The following is a 16,425-nucleotide window of genomic DNA, read 5'->3' on the forward strand; positions in this document are numbered from 1 at the left end:
ACACACACACACACACACACACACACACACACACACACACACACACACACACACACACACACACACACCCCTCGCGAACCTAAAATCGGAGGTTCGGCCCAACTCTAACAATCACACAGTGTGCAGTGCACTGTGCTGTCTGTCTCTTCCCCCTTGCACTTACTTTCTGGTTTACATTGGCTGCTTCTGCCCTGGAGGAGGATGAGGCACTGGGTTGGCAGCAGGCAGGTAGAGGTGGTGGGTGACACTGGCACTCTATGTGTGGCCCATAGTCCTTACTTGTTTCCAAGCCTTGATCTGGCTTGCTTATTGGTGGCAGAAACAGCCAGAGAGCAGGAACCAGGCTGAGGACGCCATGTGGTTGGCGGGCAAAGGGCTCTGCATCCACACGTGCAGCGGGCGGAGCTACTTGCACTCGCTCCACCCCCTGCCTTTTTACTTCAAATCACCGCCCCTGCCAAGTGATATAGGAGCACGGGCCACGGATATATGACCCTAACAAAGTGCCTGGGACCAAGGAAGCTGGTTTCACTCACATGCTGAACTGGTATTACATGTTAATGTAGAGTAATCTGTATTCTTTTGGGGATCTTTGCATGGATCTTAAGGCCTTGTGGGATTCAAAAAGTTTTGAAAGGCACTGTACGTGCCTCAATAGGAGATCCTTCAGACCCCTACAGAGATAAATATTAGGAAAAATCTGTCTCATCCCTAATTCCTGAGTTTGAAAATGCTTGCAATTATAGGCATCTCCCTGTTTTGGTAGGATTGGGGGGGGGGGGGGGGGTATGAACAAAGTGTGTAATTTGGGAAGGTCAACGAGGAATTTATGATGTCTAATGCAAATATATCCAGCTTGCAAGTGGACCAATCAAATGAAGCAGAGGGTGGGATTCAGTTATTCCATACTGCATACTGTACATTTCAATTAGAAATAGGCATACTTCTGCATCAACTTGTAATGTATTTGTATCTCCCTGATTATCACTAGTTTACATGTGTGATATTCTCAGCATTGTCCCAGGAGTCTGATTCAGTGAAAGTGATGACATGTCACTGAGCCGTCAGGAAGTCATCCAGAGTAACCTTGCTCTAACATATTTTATGTGCATGTCTTAATCACCAGTCTTTGCATTGGAGGAACTTAAAGATTGGCCTCAATTCACTAAGCTTGACTCCTGTCTTTAATAACTCTTCTGAGCTGTTTTACAGTTATCACCATGGTGATATAATTATGATAACTGGAAAACAGCTCAGAAGAGTTATTAAAGACGGGAGTTAAGCTTGGTGAATTGAGGCCAATATTCCCTAATATAGTTTAACACTATTGTTCTTAAAAATGTATACATTTAAATACATCTGACATTCTCCAATGATACTGTCCAAAAAAATGACTAATCTATTCCCATCAGCTTGTGCATCTGGAACGCTTACACTTTGTCCTCACTACAGGCACACATTATTGTTTATTAGTATTATTATTAGTAGTAGTAGTAATAATACAGAAATACAGCAAAATCTCATTATAGTACACTTCAATGGACCTGGCCAAGTAGTTTGCTATATCAGTAGTTTAGTATATCAGAATTGGTCAAACATAGCTGGGGACTGAGTTCACTCTAGCCAGAGGTTTAGGGCCCGTTTCCACCATTGCGAATCCGCATGCGTTGTCTGCATGCGGATTCGCATAGCCAATACAAGTGGATGGCCCTGTTTCCACTTGTCAATAATCCTGAGCGGTTTTCTGTGCGGGAGAAATTTGCATGGAAGAGCCCTCTGAATTCGCACCCCGCACATCGCTATGTGAATCGCCGCTAATGTATTAGCATGCGGTTTTGGTATGTGGTTTTTACCACGATTTCGCATGCGATTTCGCATAGAAAGTAATGTTAAATCACACAGGCAGTGACATGGTTAAAATCGCATAAATACTAACCTATGCGAACTCGCATGCGAAATCGCGGTAGAAAAGGCATGCAGAATCGCACCCGCATGCGATTTCGTCAGCGGGGAATCAACGGCGATTCCGCACCGCACAAGTGGAAATGGGCCCTTACTATATCACAATTAACTTTAAAGCGTATCTGAGATGAAAAACTAACTATAACAAGTAACTTGTCTATATATCTTATCTAAAGTTTAGATAATTTACTGCAAACCGCTTCAACAGTTTATGATTTATTCCTGTGATACAATGAGGGCAGCCTGTGAAAACTTCACTCCCCTCCTCCCCTCTGTCTCTGAAATCTCTGGCTAGTAACCTCCTCCTCTTCTTGCCCAGACTGTGCTCTCATAAGCCCTTGCTACTAAGGCTGAGAGTGCCAAGGCTCTCTGGAGAAGCTGTGGGCGAGGCTTGTTAAGTTTATAGGGAATTGGAGTGTTAAAACAAAACACAAAAAGTATTTGGCTTGAGGAATGCCCTATAAACTATATGAAAGGAATACAATTATGCAATGAGTAAAAGTTTATCTCGGATCCACTTTAAACAGATTCTACTTTAGTTGCAATAGAATTATTCACCTGTATAGTTCTGAAATATTCCACAGTGCTGTATAGAAATCACAAATGCATTCACTCCAGTTTGTTGTTTTTTTTTGCCATTGAACAGCTTACACTCCAGTATTTTCACCACAATCACGTACATTATTATAATCTACTGCTGTATACCTCTGTTAATCTCCACAGTGCTGAACATAGATCACTGATCCATTATTGTGGTTCTGTACAATTAACAAGCTGACACATCATTGCATTCCAGTGGTTCTGGAGGTGTGGCTAGCTTACAGGGACAACAAGGGATAATCAGCAGTGATGCATTGTGGGAGATATATGCTCACTCCAACCTGAATTATCACAAATTCCTTCTGTTTTAAGAAGGCAAACTTTTGTTTTGTTTTGTTTTGGGCTTTTTGGTCCTTTGTAGCTCCTTACACACTCCAGTTAGTTACATAGTTACATACATAGTTACATAGTTATTTTGGTTGAAAAAAAACATACGTCCATCGAGTTCAACCAGTATAAAGTACACCAGCCTGCTCCCTCACATATATCCCTGTTGATCCAGAGAAAGGCGAAAAAAACCCTTACAAGGCATGGTCCAATTAGCCCCTAAAGGGAAAAATTCCTTCCCGACTCCAGATGGCAATCAGATAAAATCCCTGGATCAACATCATTAGGCATTACCTAGTAATTGTAGCCATGGATGTCTTTCAACGCAAGGAAAGCATCTAAGCCCCCTTTAAATGCAGGTATAGAGTTTGCCATAACGACTTCCTGTGGCAATGCATTCCACATCTTAATCACTCTTACTGTAAAGAACCCTTTCCTAAATAAATGGCTAAAACGTTTTTCCTCCATGCGCAGATCATGTCCTCTAGTCCTTTGAGAAGGCCTAGGGACAAAAAGCTCATCCGCCAAGCTATTATATTGCCCTCTGATGTATTTATACATGTTAATTAGATCCCCTCTAAGGCGTCTTTTCTCTAGACTAAATAAACCCAGTTTATCTAACCTTTCTTGATAAGTGAGACCTTCCATCCCACGTATCAATTTTGTTGCTCGTCTCTTCACCTGCTCTAAAACTGCAATATCTTTTTTGTAATGTGGTGCCCAGAACTGAATTCCATATTTCAGATGTGGCCTTACTAGAGAGTTAAACAGGGGCAATATTATGCTAGCATCTCGAGTTTTTATTTCCCTTTTAATGCATCCCAAAATTTTGTAAGCTTTAGCTGCAGCGGCTTGGCATGGAGTACGATTATTTAACTTGTTGTCAATGAGTACTCCTAAGTCCTTCTCCAAGTTTGATGTCCCCAACTGTATCCCATTTATTTTGTATGGTGCTAGACCATTAGTACGTCCAAAATGCATGACTTTACATTTGTCAACATTGAATTTCATCTGCCATGTATGTGCCCATATAGCCATCCTATCCAGATCCTGTTGCAATATGACACTATCTTCCTGAGAGTTAGAGTTCTGGTTCACCATGAGGATAGTCTGATCCATTCAGAGCAGCAGAGAAGTATACTTTCTAACTCCACACTACAGTCGCATGCGGTTATTATACATGCATAAAGATCATTTATATCTCACATAGTCCACAGTTCTATACAGGGATAATGTCTACTCCAGTCATTTATATGTAATAGAAGTATTGTTTGAGTAGATGTCTGCAGTGAACACAGCTGTGCCTTTGGTAAATAACTTGCATCACAGGCAGGAGTAGTGTACATTGTGTCATGCTGTGATTATGATCTGTGTTTCTCTTACAGTTCCCTCCATACTCCCAGGTGTCAGACTTTGCAGCGGAGAGGTGAGTTGGAAGGGTGAGTGAGTGAAAGGGGGAGGGGGATATAAGTGTGTGTGGGTGGGGGGATGCAGATGTGAAGACCAGGAATAACCAGGGATGGGGAGGGAGCATGGTGTTAAGTTGGCTATACACCTCATATTGTTTCCTGTCAATTCCCAGCAAACTGGATAACTGTGTGGTAATCGATGTTCTAACATGCCAATGTGATCGGTAATTGTAATAGATTTTGGACAAAAATCATTTGAAAGTACGATCATACATAACAGGAAATTTAGAATGATTGGGGGCGGTTCAGTAGCAGTGGTAGGTTGATGGCCTGTAGCGCTGCACTGTTCCGATCAGCAGTTCGTTAGATACTCAAAAGATTTCATGTTGAAAGCGTGGAAGAAATAGATTCTAAACAGAGAGTGATCTATCTTTTGAACATTTCGGGTAGCCATCTTCCAATGTATGGTCATCCTTAGTAAACAGAGGGTAAGAGTGGAGATTAAGTAGAGATGGGAATCAGAAATGCATATTGCATGCAGCCTAAAATTCAACTAAATAAATGCTACATATTTAGCTTTTTTCACTTGCTAACAGACTGCAGGCTGAATGTATGCAATTAACATATGAATTTATATTCTGTCTCTCTGATAGGGGGGTTGAGATTCAATGGGGAAGTGGAGTGGTGAGAGAGGAGGGGGAGAGTAAGTGGATGTGGAACGAGGTGAGGGAGTGTTTTAGGATGGGGAAGGGGGGGGGGGGTGGATTTGGGAAAGAGGACAGCAGGGATGTTGTTTGTTATACTGTGGGGGGGGGGGGATCCATCACTGTTATCCTGTGGTGGGGATCCATCACTGCTCAGTGTAGACGGCATCATCTTCACTCTAACCCATCCAATATTTCTCCAGCCTACCGCCATGCTGCATTACATAATGGCAGTAGCACCTACTAAACGTAAGATTTAAAGGGGAAATTAAGTAAGAGGTATACAGAGGCTGCCATATTTATTTCCTTTTAATCAATACCAGTTGCCTGACAGCCCTGCTGGTCTATTTCTCTGCAGTAGTATCTGAATAGCACCAGAAACAAGCATGCAGCTAGTCTTGTCAGATCTGACTTTAAAGTCTGAAACACCTGATCTGCTGCATGCATGTTCAGGGGCTATGGCTAATAGTATTAGAGGCAGAGGATCAGCAGGGCTGCCAGGCAACTGGTATTTCTTAAAAGGAAATAAACATGGCAGCCTCCATATACCTCTCTCTTTAGCCCCCCTTTAAGTGTAAAGTCTATGGTTGCTTTTTATGATTTCTGGCTTTGTGATCTGTGTGCCCGCTATGATTAGTTCCCATGGTACACAAGCCCAAGGTGAGAATTGTGTTCTAAAGTACCTTGTTCGTTTTCTTCCACTGACCCATCTGCTTCTCTTTTCATCATAGGAATTCTTATTTCTATAACTGATAACCCCCAACCATGCTGGAATGGGCACAATAACTGCACGTTACCGCCTGTTGAAGAGCAAGTGACGCAACTCGCCCCCAATGCTGTCACTCGCTGCCAATGTGACTGCATTCAAATTGGCGCTATTTGCCGCCATTTGATTCTGCATGCCTCCTAATTTTGCCAGCTTTGTAAATAATGCAGATGCACATACTAATTATTATATATTTCTGTTCCACTGATCACTAATTATCTTTCTTTAAACAAGATTCTCAATTTTTATTTAAATAAATTACTGCTTCGAATACGAAGTTCATCCACAATCTAAAATCCTAATTAACCAGTCGATATGGGTGTCCTCCTTACAGATCACATGACTGATCACATGGCTGTTCTGCATGAAGCATGTGGCTTTTGAGGAGGCTCCCTTGCTGTAATCACTCATAAATTGTGTACAATAATAATATAGATCTCGATCAAAGTTAAAATCAAATGGTGCAAATCTATATGTGATGAGCCATGCTAAACCTGTTTATACTGAAAAAATACAGACACATCACATTAACAATAAAATTATTTTCACATGTTTGGTTTATTTTTGAATTATCATTAACAGAGTTGGTTATCTGCATTCTTTTTGTATTGGCTATACATTGTAGTACTGCAATGTGTAGTGTGATGAGCACCAACCGCATGGTAGTACTGCAACATGTCGCCTACTGTCACTACTGTGTGCATACATGTAAAAAGCACATTACTTTAATTTGGACGCCGCCGGGTGAAACTGCTAGTAGAATATTGGCTATCCTTCTCCCAGCTTCTCCTAAATCTAGCCCTACTGTACACCTTATGCTTCTTTAAGTAAATTCGGGCTCCAACTATTTCTGGCACGCTAACTATACACTAGGTCCTGCTGTAGCCGCAGTTAACATTGTGATGATGCATAAATTATGTTACAGCCACTCAGCTGCCTGCTCTGCTACACTGCCCCATGCCTTCTCACCACACAAGTCCCAGGCCTCTGTGGCCTTTGCAGAAATCGAGGCCGGGTGTAGCGCTGTGACATATTTGTGTGGTTTTTATTCATCACACCTGCACTGTAGCATATAGTGTGATCATCTTTCATCACATGGTGTAGCATTGTGACACTTGGCCAACCACACAACAAAGTACTACATTAAGTGATGGCAAGGCTTTGCAAAATGCTGTATGGTTAGCTCTTACCACTTCTTTCTCCTGTAGTTTCTTCAAAGTGGACCATTTCTGCTGGTAAACATTGATATTGCAGACCTAATACTTAAAGCAAACCTGAACCGAAAATTAAAAGTCAAAATAAACATACACATGTCATACTTGTCTGCTGTGTAGTCTACTCCTCAATCTTTCTCTTCTCCCATGTTCTGTTTGTCCACTGTGATTGATGTAATTCTCTGTTCTCCATTTAAAAAAAAGGCAATGACCCTGTAACAGCTTCTGGATCAGCACACTGTTAAACTGTAATATCGCCCACTTGAGCCATAGGGAAACATGGACATTACATTGCACATTAGTTGTCCTTTCAGTTATAACTGACAGCAACTGATATATTTCAGTTCTGACAAAATGTTGTCAGAACTGTAAGGAGTGATTTTTAGAAGATCATTCTGTGAGGAACTGACGGCAAGGTAAGTATGCAATATTCATTTGCAGGTGCATCATGTGTTTAGGTTAAATAATTTTACTCGGTTCAGGTTCACTTTTAGGATATTAATTGCCCAGATAGCATGCTAATCTCCTGGCTTCAGTATTTTCACGCATATGCCTGCAACAAACATGCAGCTAATGTAGTGACATGTCTACAGTGAGAAGTCAGAATAACTAATCTTTACAAAAAAGAAAAAACGGAACTAAGCACTGCTTCAGAATTTCATACAATGCATATGAATCGCCACAGCCATGCATGGCACGGCTAGAAAGATTTGAATGCGTAATCACGCTGTACAAGTGCCGGCATCCATCTAGGAGGCAGACGCCCGGCTCTAGTGAGAACCCGTCCTAACTCTGACATAGGCATTCAAGGAAGTATGCATGGATAGATGCACTGCAAATAGTGTGTGCAAACAACAACAAACAATTTCTTTACAGGTTTCAGTCAAAAAAACGCATGCTGAAAAAGTCAGAGCCTGTCTCTATTAATAAATACCGTATATCGGCATGGATAGGCTGACGTTTTGACATCCAAATTTTGGGTGTAAAGTATGGGGGTTGCCCTGTCCGGGGGTGATAATCCGTGGGTGACCTGTGCTGCATTATATATAGCTAACTGTCATTGCTCTGGCTTGCATCCTCAAGTGTGTGGTCCCATGGAAAGGAGTCCAGAGCTCTAGTTGCCAGTTTGAAAAGATGCCAGGAATGCAAGCTAGAGCGAGGACGGGTAGCTATACACACTCGTCATGCTCCAATGTGAACGCTGCATGGAGAGTGGCGGCTAAACATTGGGAGTTTACCTAATGGGTGCGTATAGCTTTTGGACTATATTTTAGTTTGTGTGTGTGTGCTGCTGTTCAGTATAAAAAATATTCCCCAAAAAAATCTCTTACTAATGAACAACTAAAGAATGATGATATATTTTGATCAGTTGGGCAGGTACCTAGTGCTATGATTAATTCATGCAGGATAGAATAAACAGATTATAAGACCAATTAATTCTAGAAATTTAATATAATATTACATATTGGCTGAAAGATGTACAATACATGTACAAGATGTACAATACAGGTGCAGAAAACGTATGAACGATTACAAATGGCAATGTGCAACAACGAGGAAATTAGAATTTTCTGTCAGGATTAGGGAAGTTTACCACTGTAATGTAAAAAGTAGGAGAAGTGTTGATCAAGATGTATGAGGTAAACACAATACGCAAGAGTACTATTTAAGAGGAGCTGAGGTAGACAGGCTGAGAACAGGAGCATAGGAAATGGAAAAAAAATTGTGGGCACACAATCATGGAGCAGTGGACTGGTATGCTAAAAGACAAGTGGACCGTTTCCTTTCCTCAGACGAACCTTGCGCGTATCGACATGGTTTGTTTTTTTAACTCTGGTTGAAACCTGTAAAGAAAACATTGTTTGTAATCTACACTGAAGTGAAAATAAACGTAGGAGATTATGAATTGTATGTGTAGTACGGATAATTAATAGAACATTAGTAGCAAAAAAAATCTCATTTTTAGTTATACAGTAGTCATATTTGTAGTTTAGAAACCACACTCTTGTATTTTAAGCTGTACTACAAAGCAGAGTGAATGACTTTTTGAACTTTCCTGCAGTAAAACCTTATCGCAAGCTCTCTCCCACTATTTTTATGGCTGTTTAACCTCCCCTGTGGTAACTCTGGGTAGGAAAAAAAAGTGCGATATAAATGTTTTGTCTTGTCTAATTTTTCTCTTGACAACTGTTAAACACAAAAGGCAAGGCCATGCCTGGCTACAAATCCTTAAAGAAAACCTGTACTGAAAATAAAAGTCAAAATAAGCATACACAAGTCATACTTACCTTCCATGTAGTCTACTCCTTAGTGTCTTTCTCCTCTCCTGCGTCCTATTTGTTCACAATGATCAAGGGAATTTTCCGTCCTTCATTTTGAAAATAGCCATTACCCCATAACAGCTTTCTGGTCAGCACACAGTTAAACTGTAACATCGCCCACTTGAGCCATAGGGAAACATGAACATTATCTGGTACATCCGTTTTCCTCTCAGCTATAACTGACAGCAACTGATATTTTACTGACAGCAACTGATATATTTCAGATCTGACAAAATACTGTCAGAACTGGAAGGGATTATTGTCAGAGGAAAATGGTGAGCTTCTGAGAGGAACTGATGGCAAGGTAACTATGTAATGTTCATTAGAAGTTACCTCATGTGTTTATTTTAAATATTTTTACTCAGTACAGGTTCTCTTTAAGCAGTGGCTGGATGGTGTAATGGTTAAGCCTCTGACACAGGAGACCAGGGTTCGAAATCTCGTCTGTCTGTTCAGTAAGCCAGCACCTATTCAGTAGGAGACCTTAGACAAGTCTTCCTAATACTGCTACTGCCTATAGAGCGTGCCCTAGTGGCTGCAGCTCTGGCGCTTTGAGTCCGCCAGGAGAAAAGTGTGATATAAATGTTATTTGTCTTGTCTAATTTTTCTCTTGGATTGAGCATAAATGGTACATGCTAGGCTAGCTTCAGCTAGTAGTGTTGGTGGTATAATGGATATGTTAGTTACCTACCATACACTGAGACCTGGGTTCAATTCTCAGCCATGGTATGTAAGCTGGCTTTTGAAATACTATAATTCCCTGGCAGATGAGACCCTCCTCCCTCCGGTAGAAGGGTAGGAGGGTAGAGGGTAGGAGGGTGGAGGGAGGAGGAGGGACTTCCTCCAGGTATTAGATCTCTGGAAATATGTTTTATATCATTTTTCCAGCCAGTAGAAATGTTTCTAAAATTGTAAGTTCGCCTGCCCATTGAAGTCTATTGCGGTTCGCAAACTTTTTCGCAAACCGAACTTTCCGCGGAGGTTCGCAAACCGAAAATCAGAGGCTCGCGACATCACTGCACAGAACATCATCAGTTAAATGTATGCATATTTATCCACTGTCAGTGTAAACCTAGCCTAAGGTAATGTGATACCAAGCTGATAACTAGGGATGCTCATTCGGATTCAGCGGAAATGCAATTTCCGAATTTCTGATCGGAAATTGCATTTCCGCATCGAAATTCCGAAATCTGTAATGGAAGTGCGGTAGGCGGATTTTTGCAGAAATCGCGGAAATTTCAGCTGAATTTAACATCAATTTTCTCAAAAACTACAAGGTCGTTTTGAAAGATTTTTTTTCCTCTTGTTTCTACTTTTCTGCTTAACATTCCCTGCAAATTTGGTGTTTCTTGCACCTATGGGGGATTTGCTATTAACCTCTAAATTCGGCACCATACCGCATAGCAGTTCCAATGCGGATTTTCGCTGTAGTTTCTGCCGATTTTAACATGGATTTTCTCAAAAACTACACGGTCTTTTTTAAATCTCTTTTTTCCTTTTGTTTCCACTTTGAAAATTTGGTGTTTGTAGAACCTACGGGGGCTTTGTTATTAACCGCCAACGTTTTTCACTGTTGAATGTAATGTAAAATGCAGAAATTTCGCAATACTGATATGCGGTATTATGCCGACTTTAGAGGTTAATAGCAAAGCCCCCATAGAAGCTAGAAACACCAAATTTTCAGAGAATGTTAAGCAGACAAATGGAAACGAGGGAAAAAATGTCAAAAATACTTTGTAGTTTTTGAGAAAATTAATGTTAAAGTCGGCGGAAATTACCGCGAAACTCCGCATCTGAATGCGGAAATCGTAAGCGGAAATGGTAGTGGTTAATTAGCGATGGCAGAATGCGGATTTTCGGCAGAAACGGAAATTGGCATTTCCGAGCATCCAGACTGATAACACTTACACACACACCTACGGATTTCTGGAAGTGCAGTTTTTTTAATCCACATTCAGGTCAGGTAGAGGTGTCCAAACGACCATATGTTTTAAGGCCCATTTCCCTTAGGAAATTCGCAAGGTTTCCACACACGTGAATTCGGATGGGGAAACAGCCTTTTGAATCAATAGGCTGCGCTCCAATTCGCAAGTGGAGAAAAAGATCTGATGACGTGATGCATCACACATACGAATCCCTAGAGCCATGCATGGCACAGCTAGAGGGATTCAGACGCGTCTTTCAAGACGCATGCCGAGCACAGTGGAAATGGGCCCTATTGATAAAAGGAAATAAGTTACATGAGTATTTACAGAAAAAGGAGATAAAGCAGTGACAAAGAAAGTTGCCTATAGTGTAAAAAAAACAGGATGGAAATAATAAGTACAGCAAAGATTTTTAGGGCCATATGCAATTCACTTTTTCAGTTTTTTCCTATTTTTAAAATAGATTTTCAGCATTTTGTGATCAAAAAAGTACCAAAAAGTACAGTGCTGCCCATAATTATTCATACCCCTGGCAAATTTTGACTTAGTTACTTTTATTCAACCAGCAAGTACATTTTTTGACAGGAAATGACATAGGTGTCTCCCAAAAGATAATAAGATGATGTACCGTATTTGTCGCCGTATAAGACGCACTTTTTCTCCCCCAAAAATGGGGAGAAAAAGTCCCTGCGTCTTATACGGCAAAGGCAGGGAATCCCCAACTTCCGAACGCCCGCCGATACGACCCGCCGCCATGTTGGGGATTCCCTGCCTTTTTGTCCGCTTCCCCCTTGCATCTCCTGGCCCCCCGTGCTGCAGAGCATAGATAGCCGCAACTTACCTAATCAATGCGCCCGCGGCGACGTCAGACCTCCGCGCTACCCCCCGCTAGCCTCCTCTCCCTCCCCCTCGTCTTTCCTGGCCCCCCCCCCCGTGCTGGAATGTATGGCGGCAGCTTACCTTCCAAGCGCCCGCGCTGGATGCAGACATCGGTCTCCACGCGACTTCTCGCTCTTGTGTCCGGCTTGTATTGATGACGCGTCATCAATACAAGCCGGACACAAGAGCGAGAAGTCGCGTGGAGACCGATGTCTGCATCCAGCGCGGGCGCTTGGAAGGTAAGCTGCCTCCATACATTCCAGCACGGGGGGGGGGGCCAGGAAAGACGAGGGAGAGGGAGAGGAGGCTAGCGGGGGGTAGCGCGGAGGTCTGACGTCGCCGCGGGCGCATTGATTAGGTAAGTTGCGGCTATCTATGCTCTGCAGCACGGGGGGCCAGGAGACGCATGGGGGGCATATTGGACACATGGGGGGGCATAATTGACACATACATGGGGAGCATATTGGACACATGGGGGGCATATTGGACACATGAGGGGGCATATTGGACACATGGGGGGGCATATTGGACACATGGGGGGGGCACATTGGACACATGGTGGGGGGGCATATTGGACACATGGGGGGGCATATTGGACACATGGGGGGGCATATTGGACACATGGGGGGCATATTGGACACATGGGGGGCATATTGGACACATGGGCAGACACACAGGGAGACACATGGGCCAGACACATGGGGCAGACACGCTGGATACATGGGGCAGACATGGGTTACACAGTAGCACACATCAGGACACATGGGGATACACTAGGACACCATTTGGGCTAGAACATGTACAAGACGCTCCTGGAACATGGACGCACCAAGTTTAGTATGTATATTTTTTTTTTCCCTGGTTTTTGCCCTTTAAACCTGGGTGCGTCTTATATTCCGGAGCGTCTTATACGGCGCGAAATACGGTAATAAGGGGCATTATTGTGGAAAATAACATTTCTCAGCTTTTTATTTGCATTTGAGCAAAAAGTGTCCGCTCCAAAATTATTCATACCCTTCACAAACTGTCACAGTCTGTGGGGAAATCCAAAGTTCTAGACCATTCCAAATAATCCAAGCTGTTCTAAAGCATCCTAATTACACTGATTATTTGGGAACAGCTGTTTTATTAAACTCAGCAGATGAAAAACAACAGCTCTCTGCAGTTGGTTTGTGGACAGTCATGGCTAAGACAAAGGAGCTCAGTGAGAATCTTCGGGGTTGCACATTGTGGCTGCTCGCAAGTCAGGAAAGAGCTACAAGGCCATTTCTAAATGTTGGCTGAATACAATTAACGAGTATAATTTGACATTTGTATGTGAGTATAGTACTAGTGAAGTAAATTATCTGGATTTGAATATTTTTGTGGAGGAGGGGAAGGTGAAAACTAAGACCTTTTTTAAGAAGGTCGATACTAACAGCTATATACTGAAGGACAGCTGCCATTTATTGAAATGGCTCACTAATATTCCAAAAAATCAGTTCACACGAATTAGGAGGAACTGCACGGAAGTGTCAGATTATGAAAATCAGGTAGAAGTTATTAAAAAACAATTTATTGAGAAGAATTATGATATAGATGAGCTGGAAGAGACAGCAAAGTTAGTGAAAAATTATGTTAGAGAAGATCTTCTAGTAGTGAAAGAGAAGAGTGTTAGAGTTCCACCTGTGTGTATTAAACTACAATATAATCAGCAGTCTAAGTTTATTAAGAAATCAGTAGAGAAATATTGGCATATCCTACAGCAGGACAAAACTTTGAATGGGATCCTTGATGACAGACCGAGATTTGTCTTTAAGAAGGCCCCTAACATTAAGACAATGATTGCACCCACAGTACCGCAACAAAGGATTAAAACAAAGGGTAATGGGTCCTTTAAGAGGTGTAGTTTCTGTAAATCTTGCAGAGACACTAAACATACAGCACCGGTGGAGAAATTTAAGTCTTATGTTACAGGAGAAGAATTCAATATTGTTGATAAAATGGATTGCAATACGACTGGCGTTATTTATATTATAGAATGTGGCTGTCGGAAACAGTATGTAGGGAGAACGAAGCGGAAGTTATTGGAGAGAATTGGGGAACATGTAAACAATATTAAGAAGAAAAGCACCAAGCATCCATTGAGTAAACATTTTATAGACCACCATGGGAGTAGTCTGCAGACTTTTAGTTTCTTTGCTATCCAGAAAGTAATAAAAGATTGGAGAGGAGGAGATTTTATTAAAAAAATGTCCAGAACTGAGACAAGTTGGATATATACGCTGGACTGTTTGGTTCCACGTGGTTTGAACTCTGACGTGGAACTATTTGCTTTTGATTAAGTCAATGGAAGAGAGAGCGGAGAGACTGGAATGTGGGAGGGAACGGAATCAGAGGGCGGAGTTGAGGCAGAAGGTTAAAAGAGCGAGAGACCCAATGAGAGCCAGCTCTGAAGAAGGTGGGCGGACCCACCGAAACTAGTAAGCGGATTGGCAACATACCTGTGGTGACGTCACCTGAATTTCCGGCAGACTGCGCCGGGAACTCCGTTATGCTCTTGGGTCTATCTGGCACATGCAATTTGTGAACATCCATTGGAGAGTCACCGGCCGGGACTCTTTGCCTTGCAGAAGACCGTATGGACTCTTGATACACTACTGCCTACTCCCGACAATTCAGGAATTCCGTGAGTCATTTATATCCCATATGCAAAGTATGAATATCTTGCTTTGAAGTGCCGATCTAAAAAGGGAACCACTATTGATGTGAGAAATCCCGCTGTGGCGGACATTAGGTGCAATACGGAATCTGTCTAAACACGGAAAGACCCAGCTGTTATCACTGGGCTGTTGAGGCTATTGCGCTTGTTGATTGGAAAGGGCGTTTCTGCCGTTGGAGGTGCTTATGGACTGGCAGATCTACATCAGTTGCCACTGGTTCTGTTGAAATTAAAAAGGCATTTGGAGCTTAAGTGAAACGCTGCTTTAGTATCTAAAAAGCGCAGCAAAAACGCAGCAAAAACGTCTATGAGAGCATACTGCTCATTTTATCTTATGAAAATTCCTTACAAATGACCCAATAGTGCACTATTGTTAGACAGGTGGATTGCCTTCAGAGGAGATTAATGGGTAATGAATGGCAGTTGCGATCTGTATGTATGTGTGCATGAAATGTCATTACGCCAATTGGTAATTTTATTGTGTTTTATATTGCTATTTTATTAAAGTACTTTATTTGTAAAGTATTTAGGGCGCCGGTGTCTACAAAAATTTTTTTCCATATTTTCCAGGTGAGGATGAGAGTAAACCCCTTGAATACTGTTGCAGCCCGAGTAGATTTAATTAGTTATATTCAGCGCCTCAACGTATTTTTTATTTATTTTGGATTTTATACTCTCACCAGTTGGGAGCGCTGTTGTAGAATGGAGGATATCTCCTTTAACAATTTTGAGCACAGTGAAAACTTATGGAAATATCGTGAAGATCGTTTAAACAGAATTGAGACTTTTTTTAATTTAGGGGAGAAGAAGACTCTTAGTGATTATAGAGATGATGAATTTATTAAAAATCATTGTAGGAAACTTGAAAAATTATTGATCCATGAAACAAAGAATTTATGGGAAATCTATGCACTAGATAAATATAAAGAGCAAGATAAATGCCCACCAGGATTAATTTTATATAAAACTCTGGCTTCTGATCTTCAAACTGAAGAAGTTCAGGAGGATTGGGATAGAATGTTTAAATCCTTTTCCATGCAGGTTCTAGATTTTATAAGAGAGGTAAGAAAAATGCAGGTGATGAGCAGGAGTGAGGAGGTCAGGAATCTATATGGTAAATTGGAACCACATTTAGAAAATGATACATTTAAAGAAATAGACTGGAGTATCCAAGGGAGGTTAATAAGATTAGAAGAAGATATTATGCATAGGAAAATGAAGAAGTTTACAAGGGATGAGGTGATGTATGACGATATGCCATGTTTCTTGGGAGCAGATAGAGAGGAAGTAGGTGATTGTGAGGAGGAATGTCTTGAATTAGAGGAACCCGCAGAAGTACTAAAGGTAGGGAAGGGGGAACTGAGGAGGGTGGAGGGGTCATCTCTAGCAGATGTTGAAGTGGTCAGTCAAATGAAGGGGGAGGGGGTTGGGGAGGTTGGGGGGGAGGGGGGAGGGGGAGGGTCATTAGGACAGAGAGAGGAAGAGATTAGGGAGGAGGTCAGTCCCCCACATGTAGAAAGAGGAGGTCAGTCCCCAATCTGTAGAAGTAGAGGAAGTTAGGTCACTTGAAGTGATAGAAAATCATAGGGTGAGTTGTATAGAGGAAGCACCATCGAG

The 16,425-nt window shown here is 41.9% G+C and overlaps 1 protein-coding gene across 1 annotated transcript in view; it reads left to right on the forward strand.

The window, feature by feature from the left end:
- The window catches only part of LOC137562352 (epidermal growth factor receptor kinase substrate 8-like), a 132,704-nt gene that overhangs the window by 15,396 nt on the left and 100,883 nt on the right, over positions 1-16,425 (forward strand). Inside the window, exon 2 of the mRNA XM_068273688.1 lies at positions 4,275-4,315. Within this exon, the coding sequence (XP_068129789.1) occupies positions 4,275-4,315 (41 nt within the window). The remainder of the gene's footprint in view (positions 1-4,274; positions 4,316-16,425) is intronic.

The sequence above is a fragment of the Hyperolius riggenbachi genome, chromosome 3 (assembly GCF_040937935.1).
Source record: "Hyperolius riggenbachi isolate aHypRig1 chromosome 3, aHypRig1.pri, whole genome shotgun sequence".
Taxonomy (NCBI): Eukaryota; Metazoa; Chordata; class Amphibia; order Anura; family Hyperoliidae; genus Hyperolius; species Hyperolius riggenbachi.